The following is a 27,514-nucleotide window of genomic DNA, read 5'->3' as shown; positions in this document are numbered from 1 at the left end:
CACAATAACTATCCAAAGCTCAGATCCCCCAGAACTGATAATAATCAGCTCTTACATTTTGTTTCATTTAGTCACTATAAGATACAAGCCAGATATACATTATCACCCTGTTCATTGATGAGAAAACCAATATTTAGAGAGACTGAGGACCTTGTTTAAGAGTAACACATCTAATTATGAGCAGAGCTGAATCCAGGTTTCTTGATTACAAATCCAGGGCTTTTCTGCCTTTTCATTTGTTTTTACCTAAAAGTTGCTAGGAACTCCCAACCCATGCTACTCCTTCCAGGGCTGTCCTGTCTCTGACTCCTTCTGGGGACCTCACAGAAAGGGAAAAAAAACCCATGCCATTGTCAAAATTACTTGGTACTGTATCCATACATAAAGTAGAAGACATAGGAAGCTGGCTTTATAGTACAGGCTCTGCTGCCCATAAAGTGACCGGGTCATAGTGGTTAAAGAGGAGGAGAGAGACCCTAGTAGAAGAAGTAGTCCCTTCCTTTGCCAGGGACTCATGATGACCTGAGAGGGGCATTAGTGGACAGTAGACTAAAGAAATGGTTTCTGCTTATATTAATTTGCTAGGGCTGCCATAACAATATAGCACACACTAGATGGCTTAAACAAGAGAAATTTATTTTCTCACAGTTCTGGAGGCTAGAAGTCCAAAATCAAGGTGTCAGCAAGTTTGGTTTCTCCTGAAACCTCTCTCCTTGCCTTGTAGATGGATGCCTACTTGCTGTGTCCTCATATAGTCTTTCCTCTGTGTGTGTGCATCCCTGGTGTCTTTTTTTTTGTGTGTCCAAATCTCCCCTTGTTATAAGGACACCAGTAAGATTGCATTAGGGCCCACCCTAACAGCCTCATTTTAACTTAATAACCTCTTTAAAGGCCCTGTCTCCAAATACAGTTAAATTCTGAGGCACTGGGGGTTAGGGCTTCAACATATGAATTTTTGGGGGGAGATCACGATTCAGTTCATAACACTGCCCTTTGTTCCCTAGAGACTGGGCTAAAACTAGTCCACCTTTTAGGTTTAAATAAATAGAGAGCAGCTGAATAAATAAGAGACACATAAATAAGATAGTTTTGAGATGAAGAATATGGGGTAAGAATATCCACTGTTATCTAGTACTTGCACCTCTTCCCCCCAGGTTCCAGTTCCTTTACTCCAGGTGAGTCTAGAGTTTCAGGGTTTCTCAGTAACCATCCATTGTCTGCTTGCTAGTAGTATCTTGGGTTTTCTGCAAAACTGTCACTTTTCTTCTTTTGGCCAAAATCTAATTCCTTGAGAAAAGTTTGGGTTCTTGATTTTCTAGAGATGAATATGTAAAATGGGAATTACATCTGTATGTACAGATCTTTGATCCAGAAATTGAAAATTTTGTCTTTAGGAAGTGACAGTCACAAACATGATGCACATAGATTTCAGACTTCCCAGCATAGTCCAGGTCCAAATATTTGGTCCTGTTGCTCTTGTAACCACATGCACATTCATCAGACTGGTTGTTCTAATGTAGGTTCAGAACATATACTTTTGAGATATGCTAAATGGGTTTTAGTATTCCCTTTAATAACTTTTCAGTGTTTGGGGGACAAATTCAAACTCACCGTAGCATTCAAAGCCCTCAGTAATGCAGACCTGCACATCTATCTAGATTCATCTCTTGCTATTCCTCAACATAAATCTTGCACTCAAACCATACAAAAGTTTGGTCACTCAAACTTGCCTGTCTGTTCTACATATTCACATGTTTGGACATGCTGCCTTAGGACACTCTTCTAGAATGCCTATGATGCTCTTTTTCTCACCCTTACCTGTAATCTGCCTGCTATTCTCTCATTTATTCTTCAAGTTATAGTTTAAATCTTTTCTGTGAAACTGTTCCTGTCCTCCCTAGAAAGTCAACCACTCCTTCTGTTTTGCCACTGTGGGTTATACCTACTATATTATATATTGTACTTGAACATATTATGGTGATGAGCACGTTGGGATGACTGGAACACTCTATTTAGTTGGCTATATTCCCCACTAGACAGGAACCTGGCTCAGAGTAAGTACTCATGTGTTTGCTAAATGAATGAAAGAAAGAATGGGAAAAGGGCATTGCCAAGGATGAGTGCCTGCCCCTTCATATCTTCCAGCATAATCAACACAATTTCTGTGATTAAGATGATGAAATGGGAGTGAGGTAGGGCCAATATATGTGGTTAATACAGCTCAGCCTAGGCTTCTAGCTAGTTTAACAGTTATGGGACCTAATCTGATCAAAGCCAAATTTCCAGTGTTGGGTCCCAAGAAGACCAGTCCCAGTTTTCAGATTAACCTAAACCTCCAAAGGTATAAGTAGTTGAGGGAAGGGAAGGAGGCCTGACAGACATGTTCCTGGACAGACCAGATATCATGCTGAGGGGCCCAGAGAACCTGGTTCCTCCCACTCTCATCACCATCCCAGGGTCCCTGAGGCGACCCTGGGAGACCAGAACATTGCCACATTGATGGGGAAATGCCAGCCTGGAAATTGCCACATACAGACCTTGGGGAGGCAGTATGGGGGTGCGGTGGGGGGTGGCAGGATGGTACAGAGAGACTGATGCAAAACCAACTGTCATTCTTGAGCAACTGAGGAGGTATGGGCTAGAAGTCCAGACTGTTGCTGCTGGGACTTCCCTTCCACAATGACTCTGCAGTCCAGAGGCTGGGGAGGCGGTTATAGAGGCTACCTCAGGCCATGCCTGGGGTAGGGGTGGTGGCAGATAAGCCACCCACCCATGAGTTCTCTCTCCATTCTACTCCCCTCCTTCACATCTATTCTTACATCAGATCTGATGATAGTCCTATAATATAGGCAGGGGAAAGATTATGACCTCTGTTTTACACTTGAGGATGCCAAGTCCCAGAGAAGTGGGACATGAGGCAGTCTCTTTCCATACTCAACTGTTCAACTGCCCTTACCTCATGGCCATTCCATGCCCAGAGTCTTTCTCTGACTTGAGTCTCATAGACATCCAACTTAATTGCTCTTTAGCCTTTCCATGCCTTCAGCTTCTCAATTTCAATGCAATCATAACATGACCCCAGTGATGTCAACTCCTCCCAGCCTAACTTATGTTTTGTCAGGGACACCATTCATTAACTCACTAGATATTATTAAATACCTCCTACTATGCACCAGGTACTATGCAAAGCACTATTCAATACAGCAGTAAACAAGACACAGTCCCTGTTTTTCTCATAGAGCTCCCAATCACAAAAATGTAGTGTCTAGAACCAGGGAGGTGGCCAGCAATAAACATGTAAATTGACCAAAAGTATATTATTCCAAACAGTAGGGAGTGCTATGAGGGAAATGAGTAGGGTTCCAAGTCTGTGAGGGAAAAGGAGTAAGGAGAGCTATTTTAGCTTGTGTTCGCAAGGAGGCCATTCCATGAGGAAGATATTTTAAGCTAAGACCTAAAGGGTGAGAAGGAGATAGCCATGGGAATTTCAAAGGCCCTGATACAGGAAAGAGCCAATGGTGTTATCTCGGGTCCCTTTGACAGTATGACTGTGCCTTTAAATGCCAGCAAAGCTTTTCTTAGTAGTAGATATTTCCAGGAAAAACAGAAACTTCAGCAGAGTGTTTTGAGTGGATAAGGCTTATCCTAGTGGGGACAGAGGCCCTGGAAGGGGGTTAGATATAAAGTCCTAAATCTATGTGCTTTTCTGGGAGGCGGGCTGGTATTTCAAATCCATTTTCATTTACTTCCAATAGCCCTTTTTGCTGCTGCTGTTTGTCCTCCTCCTCCTCCTCCTCCCCCTCCCATTCCCCCTTCTCTTCCTCCTCCTCCTCCTCCTCCTCCCCCAACATTTTTTCTTCTGGATTCTGCAACTCAGAGTGCTCATGGTGGCTAGAACCTGTTATAACCCGAGACCCAGCCTCAGGCTTATCCTAGCACTGGTCCTAATATCTATTCCAGACTAGTGGAGAGTATAGGAGAAAGTGAAGAAGAGAAGGAGAGAAAAATAAAGAAGAAAGAAGGAAGAGAAGATGGGAAAGGGACAAGTAGAAGAGGAAAAGGAGACGAAAAGAAATCAGGGTAAAGGAGGAGAAGATAACCTCCTTTCTTTGACTAGTAGGCTCACCAATCCTGCTTCACCATGGAAGGAATTTCTCTAAGGCCCAAGGCTTTTCCCATGAAATAGTATTTGACCTTGATAAGAACACAGAACATTGGTTACAAAGCCCCTCAAATTGATTCCCTCAACAAAAATAACTGGACCTGAATCTTCCAGAGTCCCCCAAGCCCACTGCTGTTTCTACCAGGGAGAAGGCAGAGCTCTTTTTGCATAGGGGTAGGGGCAAAGTGAGATCCTCCTCTTCCTTTCTCCCCAACCAAAATAAAATGTTTCCCCTGAAATTTCAACCAGTAAAATCACCATATAATAGATTAGCCATCTGGAGAAGTCATTAAGGGGATAGGAGCTAATCACTAATCAAAGTGAAAAAGAACAGGGCCTTTCAGAAATTGGAAATCTAATTATGGTAGACTCTGAAGAGGTCTGATTCAATGTTAAAGAAGTTGTAGAAGCCTCATCAACAGGATTAACTCAGCTGCAGAAGGGTGAGTGGGGATTTTGCATGGAGACTGGAAAAAAAAAAAAAAAACAGTGCCAAGAGCTTAAAGGCCAAGAGCTTAAAGTGGTCATTGTATTCATGATAGTGTCTAAGGGACAGAGAAAAGACAGAAGTGACCCTGACCCTTCCTTTCACCTCATTTTAGTTGAGGAGGATTGGAGAAGGGAAGAGTTCGTTAATCACATCTAACCCACTTTTTCCTGTCCATGTTCTCATCAAGCAACTTTCTGATGAATTTGGCTTTCAGAATAGATTTTCCCAAGCAAGAGAGAAATTGCTGTTCAGCCAACAAGAGCATTCCCAGCTGTTTTGGGGGTTGTATTTGCTCTGGAATTAAAACAAAATAAAACAAAATGAACAGAACAAAGAACCTCTCTGTGTTACATCTGCTTCTTGTGAGTTTCACTTGCATGAGTCAGTTCATGGAGAATGGTCAGGTCAACTCCAGGTGTTTTCTCACAACTGGACTTTGGGGTTATGTAAAACTGAACCCTGTAGTCCATGGTGAAAGATCTCTGCTTGGGAAGTACACCCCATCCTTGGAGGGCATTCCTCTCTCTCTCTCTCTCTCTCTCTCTCTCTCTGCTATGTCAAGAAGCCAAGTCCTTTATTTTACAAATAGGGCCACTGAATCCCAGATAGGGGAAGAAACTTGCCCAAGTTTTCACAGTGGGTCCGAGGCAAAGCCAGAATCTAGGCCTATGTCAAAGCCTTGTCCTACATAGCTTCTTGTCCTACACCATTCTATGTTTACATTCTATAATCTCTTTATTGGTCTCTACTTCAGGATCAGGTTCTATGACCTCTCTGAAAAGCAGTCCTTAACTCAATTAAATTTAACTTTCTTAGTAATTCTACAAGGAACTGAGGTCTACTTACATCTTTTCCTTTTGACATTATACAACATATTCTCTTCTTCCAGCCTACTCAGCTTTTCCCCCTGTTTCTGGTTTCTATTTCCTCTCCTTCCTTACTTAAGGTTACAGGAATGTAACCCCGATTGAAACTGTGTTTGTCTCTTTTCAAATTTTGTCCCATTATGTCCATAGGAAGAAAGTAAAGGTTTAGGAGACATTGCTTCTCACCCAGTTGCTGTGTTGGCCTATCTTCACCTCCAGCCAGACACTGATTCCCAATCTTTAAGTAAAAGTTATTGTGTTCTAGGTATGGAGCCTAAAAAAAAATACCCCTGCCATCTGAAGATTAGAGTGGAATTGGAGTTGTGAACTAAATATGTATGGAAAGGATCCATGAGCCCAGATGGGGTCAAGCCATAGAACACAATTCTTTCTTTAAACAGGCATTTTTGTCATATACATATTTTTTGAGACAGGGTCTTGCTCTGTCACCCAAGCTGGAGTGCAGTGGCAGGTCATAGCTCACTGCACCCTCGAATTTTTGGTCTCAAGCAATCCTCCTACCTCAGCATCACAGGTAGCTAGGACTATAGGCATGTGTTACAACACCTGGCTAAATTTTTAAAAATTATTCTGCCAAGATGGGGTCTCATTATGTTGCTCAGGCTGGTCTCGAGCTCCTGGACTGAAGTGATTCTCCTGCCTTGGACTGCCAAACTGCTGGGATTACAGGCATGAGACATTGCATCCAGCCTATTTTAGTCAGAATTAACCAACTTTTACAGAAAGTCTTCTTCATGCTGGAACTTGCCCTAAGTTCTTGGAATCCAAACATGAGCAAGTTAAGGCTGGTACCTTGTGGAGTGCACCTTCTAGCCATGTAAACAGATAACCTAAATGCAATGTGATCAGGCTGTAATTTAGGTACATACAAAGTACAGAAGACTTTGTCTAGGGAAACCAGGAAAGATTTCCAGAGACAATAATTGAGCTGGGCCTGAAGAATAAGTGAAGTGCAAGGTCTCCTGACAGGATAGATGTGAAGGAGCCAGGGAGTTTTTCAGTTCCACAGAGAGTCATGTGTAAAGGCCAGAGGTGTTCTAGAGTATAAGGCATGTTGCACTTGGAATATAAGATGGGTGGAGAAGGATCAATAAATAAATTGTGGACAGAATGTGAAAGGTCCTGATCACCTGGCTGACAAATCATGAACTTTAAGACTCAGGCAATGAAGAGCCACTGATCCTTCTTCAGTGGTGTAGTAACACCACCGAATCTGTGTTGATAAAAGATTATACTGGCAGTAAATACCAAACTTTAAGGAGAAAGACATTACTGGCTGAAAATGAACATCATGTTCATCTTTTTTTTTTTTTTTCATTTTCATCTTCATCATTAGGAACAACATTATCCTTTCCCTCAATACAGGCACTCTGGGAGCTGACCTTATCACCCTACTTTCATTCAGTTAACAATTTCTAAAAAGATGCTTACTCTGTGCCAAGCAGTGGTGATACAGAAATTAATTTAAACAGAGATCCTTGTTCTTGAGGGAACCTGCTACTAATGAGGAAAAGGCAGAACATAAAATATCACACAACAAAGTAGTGTTATAATCAGAGTATTAGTAAAAGTATGTAATGGTGGTAAAAGATGACTGATCTTTCTAGCTTGGATTCCCTCCATGGAGATAAGGATCACGGGATAATGAGCAGGTTTGTTTGAGGTATATGGCCCAGGACATGAGGGCTTAGACATTCAGGGAGATATGTTCAATATTCAATTGGATCTACTGATCTGGGGGTAGGGGAGATAGAAAGAGAGTAAGAAAGCACACAAAGACACAAGAAAAAAGATAAAAGTACAGAGCACTGGGAAACACTAGCACGTAACAAGGAGCAGGAAAAATGAGAGGAACCATTATGAGAACCAAGGAGAATGGTTAGGAGAAAAGGTGAATCACATGACTGTAGGTAAACAAATTCAATAATTTTCACTGAGCACTATTTTGGATCAGGTGCTTCTCTAAGGACACAAATGAAGAAGACAGTCCCTGCAATTAACTATGGTCCTCTGGCATGATGTTGATCCTTCCATCTCATCTGTACCATGCTTGTGTGGCTTCTGATTGTGGAATTCAGTCTTAAGAGGGAGGATGTCCTCTAAACCAGTTTTTTTTTTTTTTTTTTTTTTTTTTTTTTTGAGACAGAGTCTCGCTCTGTTGCCCAGGCAGTAGGATCGCTTAAGCCCAGGAGTTTGAGGTTGCTGTGAGCTAGGCTGATGCCATGGCACTCTAGCCTGTATATTTTTTAGCTGTCCAGATCATTTCTTTCTATTTTTAGTAGAGACAGGGTCTCGCTCTTGCTCAGGCTGGTCTCGAACTCCTGAGCTCAAACAATCCACCTGCCTCGGCCTCCCAGAGTGCTAGGATTACAGGCGTGAGCCACTGCGCCCGGCCTCTCTAAACCAGTTGATGACAGGTTTTAAGCAAGAAGGAATGGACAACAGAGTCATCTGCTGTAGTGACATTGAGGGGGATGAGTGTTAGCACAGAGGCTTTGGCTTTGTTGATTAGTAGGAGTTCATGGTAATTTAGTGACAGAAGATAGCAGAGTCAGTGCAGAAATGAGGATAAATAACAAATAAAAAGCTAGGTTATTATAGGTTAGGAGGTTAAACAGTGAAGCAATCTATGAAAACTACTTTTTTGAGAAGAGTGTATTAACCCGATCTGAAGAATGATGTAGTGGGTGCTGAAAAGAGATTTTTTAAAAAAGTTGGTTGTGACTTGGGTGTGTTGACAGACTTAGAGATCAACAGATGAGGGACCAAATAGAATGATGTCTGAGAAGAAGCCATTGGGTTGATGACTTTTGTGAGACCAGTGCCAGTAAGGTGGTGGAAGCAGGCGAAGCAAAAATAGTAGATTCCAGTTCTAAAACCCCTTTTCTTGGCTTAGGGGTCAACATGAGAAGTTCAATAAGAACCACTAGAAGTTGGAGACTGCAGCTTGCAACTCAGGGAAGAATGCTTGGAGGAGAAGTAGGATAAAAGGAGAGGAAGTTGACTCAAACCACACCAGGCATGGTTCAGATGAGATGGGAGGATCAACTTCCTGTCAGAGGAGCACAGCTCATGGCAAGACAAGTGAGAGAATCTTCTTATTTGTGATCCCTCAAAACTCAGAAATAATTTTTTATTCCTGCTTTGGAATAAAAAATGGTATAGTCCAGCCTGGAGGCAGTGGAAGGGACTAAAATGGTCCTTCCAAGTGGCATATGGTATGTAAGACAGTAGTAAAGTTGGTTTGAACTCCAGATCAGCTGATTGCTAAATGACTTGAAGTAAGTCATTTGACCATTCTGAAGTTCAGTTTTCTCATCTATGGAAGGTGGGACAATAATTCTCACCTCGTAGAATGGTTATGAAGATTACATAAAAGGATGTGCATAAAGCATCTAGCACAGTGCCAGGGATATAGTAGCCATTCTTCAACTGTTGTCTCCCTTCCCCCACTTCCTTTGGTTCCCTAATCCTGTCAACACAGTGTGCTGGAGTCTCCAGCCCCACCCCCTGCCCAAACCCCTGCCACCTGTCTTTCCTGTCTTTATTGTTAATAGTTAATGAGAAGATGGGAAGTGGATGCTGGGAATCCATACCACAGTGTCCAAGAGCTCACTATCTCCTGGGTAGAGTCAGGCTGGCCAGAGAGGCCTACAGAGACTCCACCTCTTCCCCCTCTGCCTCCATCGCCAATCCTTACAGATGAGCCAGGCAGCTTTGAAGATATCTGATATCATCAGTGGCTCAAAGAAGCAGGCCTAATATATGGCTAGAGGCACTCCCAGGTTCTGAAACACATCTTTCCTTGTCAGAGATAGATGGTATATATTTTATACTAATAAAAGCAAATCCCCCCACAAGTCCCATGGGGACTCAGGTTCAGGCTCAGGTCCAATCTCAAAGAAAGCTTCAGCAAGGGCCACCCATGGAGGCCCCAGACAGGTCCAGAGAAATCCCTGGCCACATGAGAAAAATCATCCCTCACATTTGTATTATCATTTCGTAGTTTAGAAAGCTTTTTTCATATATGTTAGGTTAGAATTTATATACATATATAATGTAAATATAATGTTTAAAATATAATAAATTATATGTAACAAATAATATTTATAATAATAAAATAAACTGTAAATAATTAATAATATAAATAAATATAACATAATTAATATTAATATTTTATATGCACACACATATATAAGGCCCAGAGAACTTTACTTAGTCTAGATCATCCTTCAGGTCTCAATTTTAAACATTTTTTGAAGAAAGACTTCCCTAAACTCTCATACTAGATTAAATTAGGTTTACTATTATTTGGTCTCATAACACCCTATATTTATCCTATGCGACACTTACATTTTTATTCTGGAATTCTTTAGTGAGTGACTGTCTCCCTTATTTGAATGTGAGTTCTAAGAAGGCAGGGCCCTGGTTGGTCTTGTTATTTTTGGTATTCCTGTTACCCAGATCATTTGACAAATCCATAAATAGGAGACAAGGGCTCTTAAAGACTATCAGTCTACCCCATTTATAAATGGGGTAGACTGATACCCAGATCATAGGAGGAAATATCCCAAGATCATACTATAAGTCATGGCACAGCTGAGTCTGGAACTCAGGTCTCCTGACACTCTGTCTGGGGTTGTTCACAATGTACCTTCCATCCTGATTGCTTCCATTTCCCAGGTCATCAGGAAGGGAATGTCAAGGTTTTCAGTATTTGGATGTCATCTCATTTTTTGGCCTGCACTGTAGGAAGAATTCTTTCTCATCAATAAATATTTATTGAGCATCTACTATAAACAAAGCAGTTCTAGGCACTAGGGATGTAGTTGTGAATAAGATAAAAATTTCTACTCTCATGGTGCTTACATTCTAGTAGGGCACATAAACAATAAATAAAAATATAAAACACTAGAGGCAAAGTCAAAAGGCAAATGACAAACTGGTGGAAATATTTGCAATTCTTATTACATACAAAGGGAAAATCTCTCTAATACATGAAGAACTTCCTAAATCAATTAAGAAAAAGAAATCAGCAGCTCAATTAAAAAGTGGGATAACAGACATGGTTCCTGCCCTCCTGGAGCTTGCACTCTAGTGGAAGAATCCCTATTTCTTCAAGGCTAGAGGGAATAACTAGGCTGCAGGGTTTGAGGGAGCCAAAGGACAAGGTGAGTCCTTGGGTATCCCCTGTCATGCCATCTTAGAGACAGAGCTAATAGAATTCTAAATCCCAGCTCTGCCACTTACTAAATTTGTAACTTTGAGAGAAGTTGCTTAATTTCTTTGAGCTTCAGTGCTCTCATTTGTGAAATGGGAATAATTCTTATTTTACAAGGTTTTTGAGAGGGGTAAGTGATATAATAGATATAAGAGTAGGTGGTACATAATAAGTACTCAACAAAAGTGTTTTCATTCCAGTTCCCACTCTTATTCTGCCTAGAACTGAGAATAGAGGGCAGTGTTCCTTTTTGTGCCAATATGTAGCTTTTCTATTTCTTACCTTGCATTATCTGGCCTTGACAGGAGTTCTCAGATGTCCCACTTCTTTGAAATTCCATGAAGTACCAATTTATTAGGAATTGACTGCCTCCTACATCAGTGCCAAACCCAGTTCTAGCAAATGTTTAGCTGTGGTGGGAGTTCAGAGTTGGGTCAAAATTTTCTTTTTGTTTTCCAAAAACCACCATCCTTGCCCTTCTTTTACTCAGAGGAAATATTAGGAAGATGAAAGTGGTTTGTGTGTGCCAAGTCAGTGATAACAGGGGCACTCAACCCAGTTTGAATTAGAAAAAAATATGTATATTTATATATATATATCTGTATATAAATTTAATTTTTTATTGTAAAGGGTAAAAAGTGATGTTATGATTTATGAATATAATGTGGAATAATTAAATCAAGCTAATTAACATAGCCATCACCTCAAATACATATCATTTTTCAAATAATTTGACATTTATTCACTTGGCAATTTTGAAACATGAAATACACTATTGTTAACTATATTCACCCTGTTGTGCAGTAGATCTGAAAAATGAAAAATAAAAACACTTATTTCTCTTGAGACTTTGTACCCTTTGACTATCATCTCCCCATTTCTCCCCACCCTCAAGCCTCTGTAACTACCATTCTATTCTCTGCTTCTATGAATTTGGTCGTTTTAGATTCCACATATAAGTGAGGTCATGTGGTATTTGTCTTTCTGTGCCTAACATAACCTCTAATTCCATCTATGTTGTTGCAAATGACAGAATTTCCTTCCTTCCTTCCTTCTTTGCTTCCTTCCTTCCTTCCTTTCTTTCTTCCTTCCTTCTTTCCTTCCTTCCTTCCTTTCAAGATGGGGTCTCACCATGTTGTCCAGGCTGCTGGAGTACAGTGCCTATTCACAGGTGTGAATATAGTGCACTACAGCATCAAACTCCAGTGATCCTCCCACGTCAGCCTCCCCAGTAGCTAGGACTATAGGTACATGCTACCATATCTGGCTCCTTCTTTTTAAAGGCTGAATAGTGGGAATAAATATTTTAAAGAAATGAAGTTTTGTTCCTTCCAAATACTGCATTTGCAATAGGCTATTGCAAGTCAGTTCCTCATTCCTTTCTTCCTTGTCCATTCAAAACTGTTGCTCTTACTAAAAAAAAAAAAAACTTAGGTGGACCATTATAGGAATAAATAAGAATGGTTGCTTAGGGTCACTTCAGTTATTTCTGCCATAGATGGAAGCTTCTGAAGGACTGGGAGTAAGTTGTGGGGAGTGAGGTATAGAACCAGTTTGCTTTTCTGTCTTTAAACAACTCTCTGGAAATCCCATCCTATTTACTTAATTCATTTTGTCTTTCTAAGAAGCTAAACAAAGGTCAGCATCACCTCAGCCCCTGTCTAATGATTAAAAATTGGAAATTAATGATGTTTTCCTGGATAAAACTGCCCTTATAGACTGAGAAGATAACTGACTTGAATTTGACATTTCCTAGCCAGAGACATGTATATTTATTTATAGACTGATGTAAAATTTCTACCATTCATAAATTGTTGCATGATATTTAAATTCTGCCTCTGCCATTTCCTAGCTATTTAACTTTAGGCAAATGACACAACCTTCCTGAACCTCAGCTCCTCATCTGTCAAATGGGATAATTATAGTTTCTCTCTCATAAGGTTGTTGTGAGGATTACACAAATATATATAAAGGGCTTGAAACAGTGGCGGCACTTAATAATCCTACAATACTTGTTCATTATTGTTATTACAGTACAAAATGGATCTCTTGGTAGGTCTAAGTTCTTTGCTTGGTTTCTTCCAGAACACATTTGTTGCACTGGATAAGCCTCTGGGTCTCTCTTATTCTTGTACATCTATGGATATTCAAAAATGCTCTTAGGCTTATATTTGCCCTATTGCATGGGTAACACAAGTTCATTCTTCTATTCACACAAGCTCACCATGTTCTTTCCTACCTCTGCACTTTTACTCATGTTCTTTATTCTGCCTGGAATGCATTTCTCTGACTATCCATCCTGTTATCCCTCAGGCTCTTTTAAGAGGCTGCCTCTTCTGTGAAGTCACTAATCCAACCAGTTGGAATTAACTTCTTTCTTCTTTGTCTCCATGGCCTAGATTCCAAAAGTCCTATGCTTGGATATAGAAGGGGACTGCATAACCTATACCCTTTCTGGCTTCTCATGTCTCATTGGATAAGTCCCAAATCTTCAGCATAGCATACGAGGCCATGCTTCCTCAGTTTAGCCCCTTGCTTAACTCTCCTACGTTGCTCTGTGCTATTTTTTTCTTTACTTACTCTATTCCAAGCCACATCAACCTCCTTATCTTTTTGGAATATGCCACATTATTGCCCATCTCAGAGCCTTTACACATGCTATTTCTTCTGTCTGAAACTGCTTTTCGTCCATTAAACACTTGGCTCCATTTTCAGTGTCACATCAAAAGTTACTTCCTTTGAGAAGTTTCCTTGACTTATCCAATGTGTTCAGTAATTGAATCTAGTCCACACTCATTGTAGAGATGGAAATATGAAGCCCAGAGAGGGAGAGGGATTCGCTCAAGGTCACACAGAAAATTAGTGGCAGAGAAAATATTGTATATAGGTCTCCTGACTGCTGGTTCACTGCTCTTTTCCGTACATGCACCTCCACTATTGTACCCATTCCTTGAACATGCTTATGTAGCAGTCTGGCTCCTGGACTAGGCTGTGAATTCCTGAGGGCAGGGACCATATGTTATACTTGTTCTGTTCAATATGGTAGCTACTAGTCACATGTGGCAATTGGACACTGGAAAAGTGGCTAGTCCAAATTGAGATGTACTATAAAATACATACTGCATATCAAAGAATGTAAAAATATCTTATTAATAAATGGTTACATTGTTTACAGATTAAGATACCATTTCAGATGCATTGGGCTAAATAAAGTATATTACTAAAATCAGTTTTACCTATTTATTTAAAAATTGTTTAATGTGGCTACTAGAATACTTGTAGCTCATGTTACATTTCTATTAGATTATTGTATATTTCTGTTCTGTTGTATATTTTTCCCCTTGATGCAAAGCATAAAGCTTTGTAGCCAGTAGGTGCTCGGCATACCCTTGTTGAACAAAGCTGAGCTCTAGACGGTGGGTTAATTGCTGCCATTGACCATGTCAATATCACTGGCTTTGTAGGAAGCCTCACAGTGAAACCTCAGGCCAAGGTATATAAGAAGTTCTTCAGTCCTGGCCTGGAGCTGCCCTACATATTGCATCAGCCTCTGCGTTCCTTTCAAAGGAAGCCCCAGTGCAATCCTATGCACAGCAATCAGCAGGGTTGAGGTGGTGTGTGTGGACACCAACCTCTTGCACAGGAAGTGGCCTTAGCTTTGCAATTGTCCCTAGGGCCTCTTCTTGAAAGTTTTCTGAAAGGAGGTGGGGTTGAGTGAACAGGGAGATAAACTTGAAGTGAAGGGGAGCCTTCTAATCTCCCTCATGGAGGTAAGGTAAACTAAGGAATGTGGGGACCTTGGGCCATGAGGTCTCCTTCCTTTGCTTATGCACTGGGCTCATTCACTTATTTAACTCACAGTTCTGGGGTAACTATTCCATTCTTGGCCCTAAGAAGACAGTAAAGATCAGGCACAGTCCCTACTTTGGGCAGTGCTTGATCTCCTGTGAGAGACAGACACATAAACGCAATGTGGACAGTTTTTTGAGACTAGAGGAAGGCAAGGTAGGGAGCAACTAATTTTGCTGGTGGTGGTTAGAGAAAGCTTTCCAAAGACAGTGAACATCATTTTTTTCTCTCTTTCCTTTAAGATCTAGTTGAAATCCTACTCTTCTAGGAAGCTTTCTAATTACTACCACTTCCTCATTTCCTGCCCTGGAAGAAATATGTCTTTTTTTTTTTTTTTTTTTTTTTACCAACTTCTTGATGGCACTTCATACCTTTTTCAAACCTCTTGTCACATTCTGTAGAGTGACATAGTTCCTTGGGTGCATGCCTGTCCCCTCCTCCCCTCTAGCCTGAGAATCCCTCAGTGTGATGTTGTGACTGAGGCTCAGACAGGCTATGCATGATTGTTCAAGGTCACATAGTTACAGAGCTGGGGCTATAACCCAGGGGCTATAACCTAGGATCTAAGATGCTGGGATTCTGACTCAGTGTTCTTTCCACTCCAAGTGCTGAGTGAATAAATGAATGTGTCTACAGTGCAGGATTCCAGCACTGCCTGCTTGCTCTACTTCACTCTTCCCTTTTCTTGTGTCTCCCTCCACAAGCACAGTTATGGCATAGAGCATCCAAAATAGGAGGACTCTGTGTCTTTTTGTTGCTCTGAGAAGCATCTTGGACAACAGACTTAAAAGAAAAGACCTCTTTGTGCTGTTATTGCAAACTTAGCCTTTCAGCATGGTTTCTGTTTGTGCGGTAAAGAACTCCAAGGAGCCCAATGACCAACTTGTAGATCCTTCTGGCTTCTAATGCTCTCTTTCATGGACCTGCTGTGGGGCTCAAAATGGATCCCATTAATTAATACTTTAGGTGAAGATATTGTCTTCAGAAGACCCTTGTTACAAAGCCTGTAGAGTACCTTAACTGATAGGGAAGAAAAAAGGAGTAGGTAGCTGAACTTACTCAATCTCTATGGTGTGAATAGGGAGGAGGGGAGTCACTTCCTAGCAAAGTATCCACAGGACCACCCTGCTTTTGTCCTAGGCTTTAGTTAGAAACCAAAAAGAAACAGGAACTGAATCTTTCTAAAAGCCAGATCTGGGGAAACTGGTCTTGAGGCCTAAGCCAATAAATTATTCTGGTAGGAGGAAGTTTTCTACAGAGCAGTGCTAATACAAATGACTGCCTATGCCAGGCCTCAGGCCTTGCAACCGCAGGGAAGCCCACAGTCCATAAGGAGAGATAAGATGGAGGTAGTCATAAAGGAATCAGGGAATATTTGAATTGGAGAGGTCACCAAGACCACCTAGTCCAACCTGTGTTGCTCAAATGGGGAACCAAAGATCAGGGAAGGAACAGAGCTGGGACTAGGGCCCAGGGCTCCTGGCTCCCAGGATGTGATATTTTCTCTTGAACCTTAATATAAAAGACTGTATGTAGCTTAGATAGATTATTCACCAGGGTTTGAGTCTGCCCAGGGCCCTACTCCTGCCAGTGTACGCTGAGGACTGGGACTTGGCATTGTAATCATTGAAGGCTATCCCAAGTATACCCTGAAAGCATTACAAGAATTACCTCTCCCATCCTCCATTTCATCAGAATTCATGATGGAGGGCACTGCATGATGGGAATCTATCGTATTCCTGGCTGTGAATGGGGACTTCCCAGGGATAAACATGAGGCACTAGAAAACCACTCACTTTCCTCTCATACCTTTTATGTCTCTCATTCAACCTGAAGGTCACAGTTGAACTTAGAGGTCTGGCATTATCTTTTTTTTTTCTCATGGTCAAATACTTTCCTCTCCTTTCCTTGTAGCCAATGAGGGAAGGTAGAAAAAGCCTAACATTTGAAGTCGGACCTGAGTGAAAATTATGCCTTCTCCATTATTTCCTAGTTTTGTTTCCTTAGGCAAGTCACTTTATTTCTATGTGCCTTCATTTCCTCACCTATAAATAAGGATAATGATAATACTATACCAGAGGGCTGTTGAATAATGAGATAATACATGTAAAGCACATAATAAATACTCTAATAAGTGTTAGTTCCATTCTTTCTTTCCTTCTGAAGCCCCCTGGATGCCAGAATGTAACCTATGGTTATAGCTGTATCCCAGGGCCAGCTTCATAGGCATGTGACCTGTGTAGTTTCACAGGGCCCCATGCTCAGAAGGATCCCACACCTGTTTTAATGTTCTGCTGTCACTACCTTGAAATTCTTAATTTTTAAATAAGGGACCCATCATTTTCATTTTGCAAATTATGTACCTGGTTCTGTATGCCAGAAGAGAAGTTGGAGGTAAAATGAGTATTCCAGGACCAGGAGGCATTCTGACAGAGTGTGAGAACACATGATCTAGAGCCTATAGAAATGAGTTCAAATTCCAGGTTTGCCACTAACTTGCTTTGTGATATCAGGCATTTCCTTTCATCCCTCAGAGGCTCTGTTTCTCAATTTTGACAAACGATATTTTCATTAGATAATGCCTCAGCTCTGACATTCCAGTTTTCCCTCAGTTACTTTGGGGAAACCTCCCTGGCCTAGAGGTAGAGCCTAGGAAAGCCAAGGGCCTTTTTCTCCCACTCTCTGTAGTATGGGGAACCAGTGTTTGTTGGAGATCAGCTGGGAGTGGGTGGGGGCATGGTAGTGGGGACTATTGCTGCAGTAGTAGACCCTTTCACAACAGCACTGTTTGTCATGTTGCACCCAGATTTCCGTTGGCTAACCTCAGCCTTATCTTCCTCATTTCTGTTTCCTCTTGAGGACAGCAAGAGCCCTTCAAAACACACGACCTTCTTGCTCACAGCATAAAGCTGAGTTCCCTCTGGCCTCTGCAGGTTGTCTCAGCACCAGGAACCCGTGTCTCGGAAGAGACATCACTCCAGTGACAGGTATAGTATCCATTTGCCCTCTCTTCTTAGATTCCTAAGCTGTGGCAGTGTCCATGGCAGTTAAGGGTGGCTTGAATTGGCCCACCCCATTCTCCTCAAACCTTCCTCAGAGATCTGCATCAAGAGTGGGACAGAAGAAGGTTCCCATTGGCCTTCTATCCTGGAGCTTCTAGTGGTGGGGAGAAGGGGGAAGAATATTTCCTACCCAATCAGGATGTTTAGGAGACAGTCACATGGAAGTGAAGTTTTCAGTGGTCCCAGGAGTCAGGAAATCTGAGTTAAAAGGGCTGATCTTGTCATTTACTCAATGTGTATCTTTGGGCAATTCCTTTCTCCAATCTAGAACTCATTTTTTTTTGGCCTGTTTTCCAAAAAGAGGAGAAGAAGAATCAGACTGATGCTGTCTAGAGACTTAGCTTTTATGTCTCTTATTTTGATGGTTGTCAGCCTTCTTTTAAGAAAGGAGATGAGAGTGTTGCTTGCATATACATCTCTGGGTGGAGCTGAACATACCCAAGAGGAGAGCTGGTGGTGATCCATGTAGCACTCTGTGAGAGGTATGACTCAAAGATGAAAGTCTCTTTCTTCTCTAGTCTCATCTTTCACTCCTAGAATTTCAAAATTGAAAGGACTCTTAGAGACCAGGTCCATATGAGAGAGACTGAGATCCAGAGAGAGGAATAAAGGTACTTGCCCAAGGTCACACAAAGAATCTGTGACAGAGCTGGGTCTGGATTCCTGGGCCTATCCTCTTTTGCTGTACCCTAGGAGGACTGAGACACTAAGCAGCAGGACCTGCCCTGTTAACTGACCCAGGTGGGCCTCATACTGGGAGCAGTCTAGAGTTTTTTAAGGCATGGTCCTGAGGACTTCTTCTTTTCCTCTACTTCTCTTTAAGATACTTGGTTCACTATGGGTGTTCAGAGATTCCCAGATACTTACTTATACCTCCTTCTCCAGGCTTATCCCCTCTAATTCTCTCCACCAAAACTGACCCATACTTTACTTTAATAATAGTGGCTTTGTGGTGCTCTCCAATGGAGGATTTAGCATTTCAGATAGGTATAAATGATATTTCAGGTAGTATTACAGACCAAAGGAAGAGCTTTGAGAATCCCTTAATATTACCCCACATAGGTAGCCATCTCTTCTATTAGTCTGGCCAACCTTTCTCAACTGAACCTGATTTTCTTACATATGTTCCATTGGAGAGAACAGCAAGAGTGTCAATGAAATGAGACTAGTTTAAGCTCCTCCCATCGATACTGGGGCAACATCATCTATAAGTATCCTCAACTTCCAGTGTACTAATAATCTTTATCCCCTTTCATACCTCTCTTCCAGGCTTTCTGGGGTGGATGGACTCAGAAAGAGCAACCAGGAGGCTATGAACACCTCCAGGATATCCAGGTGTTCTTACTGGAGTTGGTAGCCAATGGAAGTGACCATACAAGAAAGGCACCAGTCTATTTCTCTTTTCCTGCCGCCCTCAACTCAATTTCTGTTAATCAGCTTCCTTGGCTAGCCTCCACCCAGCTTCAGGGGCTGAGCCAAGGTCCACTCAGAGCTCCTATATGGGAGGCTCTGGGAAGCTCACCAAATACTTTTCAGCAACCCTTCCAGGTAAGTTTTCTTGTCCCCATTTCCAGAGAGGATAACTGAAACCCAAAGAAAGACTTGCCCAAGCCATGATTGGCTAGTTGATGGCTAAGACAGCATTAGAACCCAATTAGAACCCAAGTTTGCCTGATTCTTTCCACTATACCATATCTGGTGACCGTGACTGCTGCTTTTGCTGCTGGGAGGCTTAGGCTGGATTGGGTAGGTAGAAAGGGAAGTGAGGGAGTGGAAGAGCCTTAGCTTTGTGATTATTACCAGATCTCAAATTCGAGGGGCATGTCATCCCTTTACATTCAACTAAAAGAGTTGAGGGGGAAAAAATGACTGTTTTCTTGCTGAAAGAGAAGACTGAATCCATCTGCCTTGCCTTGGCTGGGACAGGGCTTTCTGGTCTCATGGATCAGTTTTTCATTCCTGGTAACTTTGGGATGTTTGCCACTTTTCATGCCAGTATTTAACATAGACCAGCTACTTTCTCACAGATCAACTGCCACAGCTGGGATGGGCAAGAATTTGACACAAGCAACTAGCATTTTTAGCAATAGGATCTGAGTGTTGCCAAGGGAATTCTCCCAGAAGTTTCAGGGCTGACCCTGCTCTTGGCAACTTCCTTGTTGTCCTGGTGGCTGTGGGTTCAAGGATCTCAATGCCACACTGCAAAGTCCACTGCGTGCTTTTTGCCCTCCTTGTTGATATGTCTCCCTTTTTCCAGCAGGATATACAGAGAAGGGAGTTAAAAAGACCAATGAGGAAAGCTACTCACTTCCCTATTCTGGTGCTTCGGTTGGTCCCTTCAGCCTCAGCAGGTTCCCTGGGGCTCAGGGTGTGATTTCATCCCTCCTTTCTTTCTCTTTTCCTCCAGGGTCACATCTCCAGGAGGATATTATCTCTCCACAGAAGTCCCTGGCCCAGCCTCCTGCAGTGCCACGCTCCGTGTATTTGACAAGCTGAGTTGGACACTCAGTGTGGTAGAGTGTCAGTTTGTCAAATACCCCAAGTGCGGCACATGCCTAGCAGCTCCAGGCCAGAGCAGATGGGATACAACAAATAGACTGCCGGCTGGATACAAGAATGCTTACCAAACACCAAGCTCTCGGAAATTATCTTCCACGACTTTGAGGGAACTGAGGCATTAAATCCAAGGGTGCCAGGGCAAAAGTGAGAGCTACAGCCTCGGCTATGTCTACACACATTGTTTGAGTGCTGAGGGAGGCACAATAGTCTTGAAAAGGTGTAAGGTATAAGGGGCCCAGTGATAGAAGTGCTCTTTGATTTATTATTCTTTTCTTCCTTCACATTCTCCTTCCAGAACCTCCCAGCTAGGACACCAGAATTCTCACACAAGCATCATAGCTGGCTTATGTGAGAAAGCAGGGCTTAGAAACCCACTTTCCTGATAGTCTCAGCTCCTAAACACAGCTTGGCCTTGTCTACTTCCTTCCTTTTCCTCATGCCTTTTATTCTTCTAGGAACACCTCCATTTCTTTCCGCTTATCAATTCTTCCCCACATTTCTTGGTCTAGCCAAAGTTCAGACTCTCCAGGAACTTTTGAAAGTCAACCTGTGCTTTTTCCTTCTCCATTCGCAAAGCACTGCTTGCCCAGGTCCTGTTATATGTCCCTTTATCTCTTACTTCCCCGTAGCACCTCTTGAATCGTTAACAAACTCTTGCAGGAGATATTCTTGAATTCCCCAGTAGATTGTGAGCTTCTAGAAGACAAAATTATATTTGATCACTGTTTCCTTCAACCTCCCACAATCCAGTACTTTGGTAACAGAAAATACTCCATAAATGTTTACTGATTGATTGACTTTACACTAGTGCATTAGCTTTGGGCCTTTGGGCCAAATGCCATGTCAGATTTTGTTTAAAAAAATCAAACTGTGGATAGCACAATGCTATAGGGCATGCAAGGTAGTAGCCAACATGGAAAGTTTTTTTCTTTCTGAGAAATAGGGCCAAAGGTTGGAGGAGGAGGGCAAAAAAGTACTCGCAGAGGGAAAATAAGTTTTGGAATTACTTGGTCACACAAAGTTATACAGGTGATTTATTGTAGAATTTTTCAGACCCTTTAATATTCTAGTGTTACACTGGGAACCCCAAAGAGAGACCTTTGCCATGCCTATCTGATCATGGAAATTTTTTTTCATGTGCTAGCTCCTTGGTCATTGTTTCATGGAACAAAATTTGGGAAAGTGCCCTAGGGAAACTTCATACCTTTCCTCTTTTCTGGAGATATTCCCTTCTTTTCACTCCTCTGCTTTTCCCTGAGCAGCCACCTGCCTAAGACAGGTCTCCTGTTATCACCCCATTTTTGTTTAGCTTATCCTACAGCTTTGGGCTACTTCTATTCCTAGGAATCCCTTACTGGCTTATATTGTATGGAAAAAATTATCAGTTTGGGGGCAAGGGTGACCTCCAGAAGTTTCCTGTTGTAATAAATATATGATTCTAGGCGTTCACGGGCTTTTTGGTTTCTGTTCTACCACTAACTTTGTCATTGTCCCTCTTTGGGATTCATTTTCTTATTTGTAATATGGGAGTGTTCGGACCAATAATCTCTAAGCTCTTTAAGATGAAAGACTCTGAGATATCCCTGGGGGTCCACAGCTCCTATGGAGTGAAGTCCCTGAACTTGTAGCTCCTTTTACCAGTGGAAATGCAGCTTTGATTTCCTCCCCAACCCCAGAAATTCCTTTTTGTAAGGGTAGTAGAAAAAGGTAATGAGTGTCTTCAAAGGCTGTGGGGTATGGACACAGAGCAGTTTCATGAAGGAAGCTGAGGTTTCCATTGAGTGGTGGCCCTGTTTCAAGGACTTGTAAGTGTGATGGGGAAGAAGAAGTCACTCCTTTTACCATGGAAAGCTAGCATCTGGGGATGAGCAAAATGCTGAGGTTTTTACCATGGACTTGGCAGGTTGGGTGGTGGTGAAGCAGAGGACTCCTTGTTCACTTTTGTGTGCTATTTTGACTTCTGTAATCATTCCAAAAGGGGAGCAGCTCCTGGTGAAACCTGAGCTGACCCTGGGCTGCACTGGAACCAGAAGTGGCAACATGGCAGCTTCCATGAACAGTGTGGAAATTGATTTGACATAAATTACATCAGAGAAAGGAAGCAGGGTAGACCTGACCCAGAACAGGTCCTTATAAGGGAACCTGATTTAAAGGTTCATGAATGTGCAGACACACACACACACACACACACACACACACACACACACACACACACTCACACACATACTGCTAGGCCCATTCCTTCTTGAGGAGAAAGACTTCCTTGCTCTTACCCCCACCCCACATTGTAAGAAGGGGAAAGAAACTAAAGATGGATGACCTATGAAGAATGCAGATACTCCAAGATTTGAAGATTTTAAGATTCAAAGAGGTGGAAATCCTTGGGGGTAGTGAATCTATAATTTGGAAAGAAGGAAAGCCCTTCATCTCTGCATCCATAGGCCCTTTAGACAGAAGAACTCCTTCTGTTTCTGGCTTCTCATTGACCTGGGAATAGTCATCCAGATGAAACTGACAGGATGATGGGGAGGGGAATGGAAACCAGGGTAGTTCTGTTTAACCAAATATTCATTGTACTCTAGCTGGGCATACCTGTGGAGTGAAATTGGGGTGCCATGGGTGGGAAGGGAAAAACCAAAAAAGCAAAGGTACCATCCATACTCCCAGGAGCTGAAATCATCTCAACTACTCTCACTTTAATTACTTTTGGTAGGTGCTACCATACCTTGAGAGAAGATCCAAACAACTGAGATTGCTATCATGATTAATTATTTATTGAGCACCAAAAGAATACCAGAGCACTAGGCTTACAGTTCAAGAGCAAAACAGCCCTGTCCTGTGACATGACAATCTCAATTAAAAACTGTCTGTCCCTGGAGAAAGGGAAGTGATCCTTGATGCAGCTGGTCCCCTGAGCTGGCAGATTTGAGCCTTCCTCTAGTCTTCTGATGGCAAGAAGCCAAAGTTGAGTGGTACCTGGAGTCACGATGATGAATTCTTAGTGCTATGGGCACTTCCCCTCTGGTGTCTGGAGAGGAGCAGCAGAAGCCCCACACAAGGATACTAGAAGAGCTCAGGGCCAAATCCAGCAGCCGGCTTGCTTGTGACGCATATGGCAAATTCTTAGGCAAAGCCAGTCACTCTCAGGGGTCCCAATGTTGCCAGGGTAGACACTTTGGGCTATCCAGGAAGAAAGATAGCAGGAAAGGAGGCCATGCAGAAGGCAGCGACTGAAAAGGCAATTATGTCAGCAGACCCTGGCCTGGCGGGGCGTTTTTAGCAGACACTCTTGCCCTCAGTGGCCAGAAGCTGATGATCCAGAGGAACTGTGTGCAGCAGGCGGGCGTAGTCACCGTTGATCTGGGCGATGATCTGGTACTCTTGGCCCAGGTAGGGCTCATCAGAGTAGTCGTTGTCTAAAGCCTGGGAAGCTGGCTCATCCCTGGAGCAGCCACTTGCGAAGATGGCCACCCTCATGGTTTCTCCAGAGTTGCTGGCCTCCCTGTTATTCACCCTATGGCCCAAGAGCCCACCACCCATGAGAAGGGGCTTGGGGCTAGGACCTTGATTTCCCACCCTTCTGCCTCAATTCTTGCCAACTGACCCTGAGGCTCCTGCTACCCAGAACAGAGGGCTGGTGGACCTAAATTATATTGTGTGTTTGATGGGGCAGGACAAAACCTCTGAAGGTGCCCCAGAGAGAGAAGAAAACTGTGTCCTGATCCTGAAGGCCTCTGGCCTTAGGATTGGTTCTTGCCACACCCCCTTCCTCCATGTTTCCTGGCAGTAACCAACAGAATTGAGGGTAGGAAAAGGGTCAGATGATGGAAGAAGAGAGGCTATCTTACCTGGCCACTTCATAGACATGCTCTAGAAAAGAAGGAGGAATCAGGTCAGAAGTTTCTATGGGGAGTGGACAAGGGACAAGCACGGACCCTGGGTACCAGTCAAAAAATGAGGGAAGGGGAGAGTGAAAGGGATTTCAATATATCTCAGCTTTTCAACATCTGGGAGGTATTGGGGAGAAAGTTGAAATACAGAGATGCAGATTTATCAGGAGAAGGAAGGGGAAGTACACTTGGTCACTGTCCTCTTTGGCATCTCTGGCTCAAGCTATTGAGCTGTAGCAGATGCTGGGCACAAATGGGGGGAGGACACTGAAACTGGACCTGCTCTCCACTCAGGAATCTTACCAAAGATTACCAGAGAGTCCTTGTGGGAAACTTGGCTGCTAGGCCAGAGACCAGGAAGAAGAGGCTGGATTAGTCTGATGCCAGGAACCATGGCCCAAACCACTCCCTAAATGCAGTCACCCCCACCCTATACCCAGGAAAGTCCCTGGAATAGGCCACCATTGCCCCCTAGTGTCTGCGGAGGAGAAGTGTCCTATATTCCATACAGGCACAAAGGCTTAGCTTGGTACAAAGGTGACTGTCTCTTGATACTGCCCTCTAAGTGCTTATACTCTTTCAGCGGTGCAATTGGAAATGCATGCATTAAACTACAACAAAGTAAACAGGGCAAGCCACAGGCCTTCTGCCTTGTGGTAGAGCCCTGCATTTCCATGTCTTATCTTCACTATTGACCTGGGAGTTCCTGTACTGCAGGGACTATGCCTTTTTCATCTTTATATGCCCAGTGCCTGGCACATAATAGGTGCTCAGTAATTATGTTAAATTGAATTGATACCCTGATGCTGTCTCGCTTATAAAGAAAAAGAACATAGGAATTCTAGGAAGGCAATCCAGGAAAGGAAAAAGCACGAAGGTGCAATGTGTAAGGCCTATTTGCTTGTTTGACTCCAGTGACTGAAAATGAGAATAGGTATAAGGGAGTTGTGGGGGTTGAAGATAGGCTAAAGCCACATCACAGAGGGTCCTAAATAGAAGGCTACATTTTGACCTCTATCTCCTAGGCCATGAGGAGCTATGGCAAGTTACTGAGAGAGAAACAATTTAAGTTGGTTACGGTTTATGCCCAGCTTCATCAAGACTATATGATAAATGGTTTCCTTTTAGTGCTCCTGGGGTTTGTGGCCATTTCAAGTATCTCTTCTCCCAAGGTTAGCCTCATGGGTCATAGCCATGCTAACTGGCCAAGGCCAGAGCTTACACTTGAGACCCTGGAGAAGGAAATACCCAAGGCTCCCTTCTCATGGTGGAAACCCATGAGACCCATGGTGCCAGGCTATTTGAAAGTAGGAGATACTACAGGGAATGAGACAAGCTAAATGCTAGGCAAAATGACTAGTGCAGTGGGACCAAAGAGTAGTTAGGTTTTTCTTTTTCTTTCTTTTTCTTTTTAGAAATAGCATCCCAATTTTCTTTTTTCTCTTCTATTGGCTCATAGTTGTCAGATGGTTCTGACAACTGTGCCTTCACCATGCTACTTCCCTGCTTAAAAAATTTTGGTGACTTTTAGTGCCCTTGCAAGGCCTAGTGAAGAAAGTCTAAATTCTTTAGCCTGGCATTAAAGGCCTTCTAATATCAGGAATAAACTTTCCCTGTGTATTTCCCCATTGCTCATCTACATAAATTTTCTTTATTGATGACCTCATTCTCAGTTGTCTTTTAGGCCTTTTACATTTTGCTCATGTAGTTTCCCCTTCCTGGAATATTGTTCCCTTACAAATTGTTTTCATCTTCCAAGGCCTGGTCTAAGCTTCATATCAAGGATGAGCACAGTGGCTGATGCCTACAATCCTAGCACTTTGGGAGGCTGAGGCAAGAGGATCGCTTGAGGGCAGGAGTTCGAGACTGGCCTGGACAATATAGCAAGACCCCATCTCTACAAAAAATAATAATAATAAAATTAGCCAGGCATGGTGGCCTGTGCCTGTAATCCCAGATACTTGGGAGGCTGAGGCAGGAAAATCACCTGAGCCCAGGAATTGTATGCTGCAATGAGCTATGATCATTCCACTGCATTCCAGCCTGGGCAACAGAGTGACACCCTGTCTCAAAAAAAAAAAAAATCTTTCACCTCCTTCTGAAAGCCATTGCTAATTACTTCAGCCCTGACTGACTCTCTTCTCCTCTGGATCCATTTAGCATTGATTGTCTTCTCCAGGTTTTAAGTCCACAGCCTTTATTGCTATGTATTGTTATTGATCAACTCCATGCTTCTACCTTGAATCTCCTAAATAAACTGTAAGCAACTTGAGGGCATGGATTGTGACTTCCTCTTCACTTGCATCCTTGTGAGGTAACTCATTACAAGGATGGCTGTACTTGGCTGGGTACCAAAACTTTGTGCATTTACTTTCATATGTCTTATGTCATTGTTTGCTTGAACATCTGTCTTCCTGCACCCCTACTCTCACTCCCAAACAAGGCTGGAAACTCCTTGAAGTGCCTAACACAGTCCCTAATATGGAGAGTAGGATCAAATATACTTCCAGAAAAAATTAATGAGCAAAAGTCACCCAGCCGTATTCATCACTCACCCTGTTGGGATGTCTTCCGGCAGAACATGATATAAGCCATGGTGAAAACCACCATACAGCACAAAGAGATGATGAGGATGATAGCAAAGATAGGCAGGCCCTTTCCTGGAAGGCAAAACAAAAGCAAGTGGTATCTGGTTGAAAATAAGGCCAGGAACAGAAACTCCAAGGATCAGCCCAGACCAGCCCAGGCTTCTTTCTGTTTCATTTTTCATTCTCTCCTAACCTTCTTAGCTAGCCAGAGAGACAAAAAAGAAAAAAAAAACCCTCCAGGTCCAATGAGAAAGATTTGAGAAAAGCTAAAGATGCCATGTGTAAACAGATTCTTCCAGGCTCATTGACTGATGGCTGATTGACCTGGGCATTTGAGGTAGTTCTCCATGCTTTCTGTGGGACCAAGACAAGAGGTTTTCAGCTTCCCTTAGAAAGAAGAAAGTAGTATTCTGACTTCCCAGCTTCACAAAAATGCTATCTTCTTGAGATTCTGGTCAGTTACTTCTAGCCACAATGGTTCTTCCCCTCACATCCTCTGGGCAAGTCCTCAGCCTCCTTCTTTCTCAAAACATATTTCCACTGAGCCACCTGGGGTACATATTCACATTATGCCTAAAAGCTGAAGGAATCCACTGGACTGGGCTTACAGTCCTGGATCTGTTATTTACTTTGTGTATGACCGTGGTAGGCAGAATAATAATCCTTCAAAGATGTTCACATCTAAATACCTGGAAACTGTGAATATGTCAGTTTACATAGTAAAAAGGAATTAAGGTTGCAGGTAGAATTAATAATTAGCTGGTGTTGAGATGGGAAAATTATCCTGAATTATCTGGGTGGGCTCA

The 27,514-nt window shown here is 42.6% G+C and overlaps 1 protein-coding gene and 1 long non-coding RNA gene across 6 annotated transcripts in view; one reads left to right on the top strand and one right to left on the bottom strand.

The window, feature by feature from the left end:
- Positions 1-27,514, bottom strand: part of VSIG4 (V-set and immunoglobulin domain containing 4) — a 56,861-nt gene that overhangs the window by 7,190 nt on the left and 22,157 nt on the right. The window contains exons 6-8 of one of the 5 annotated variants that reach the window (XM_045538426.1): positions 26,676-26,780; positions 11,553-11,569; positions 11,132-11,170 (exon numbers count right to left, since the gene is read on the bottom strand). In XM_045538426.1, the coding sequence (XP_045394382.1) occupies positions 11,156-11,170; positions 11,553-11,569; positions 26,676-26,780 (137 nt within the window). In that variant the 3' untranslated portion in view covers positions 11,132-11,155. Of the gene's footprint in view, positions 1-11,131; positions 11,171-11,552; positions 11,570-18,027; positions 18,205-22,982; positions 23,745-24,078; positions 24,101-26,675; positions 26,781-27,514 lie in introns of those variants that run through there. The other 4 variants (XM_045538422.1, XM_045538424.1, XM_045538425.1 and 1 more) reach the window with 4 other exon arrangements.
- LOC123628599 lies at positions 17,498-21,677 on the top strand. The gene is made up of 3 exons (XR_006731701.1): positions 17,498-17,596; positions 18,941-19,219; positions 20,079-21,677. It is a non-coding gene; the product is annotated as an uncharacterized LOC123628599 (long non-coding RNA).

This window comes from Lemur catta, chromosome X (assembly GCF_020740605.2).
Source record: "Lemur catta isolate mLemCat1 chromosome X, mLemCat1.pri, whole genome shotgun sequence".
NCBI classification, from domain to species: Eukaryota; Metazoa; Chordata; class Mammalia; order Primates; family Lemuridae; genus Lemur; species Lemur catta.
This window is presented reverse-complemented; position numbering and strand designations above follow the sequence as displayed.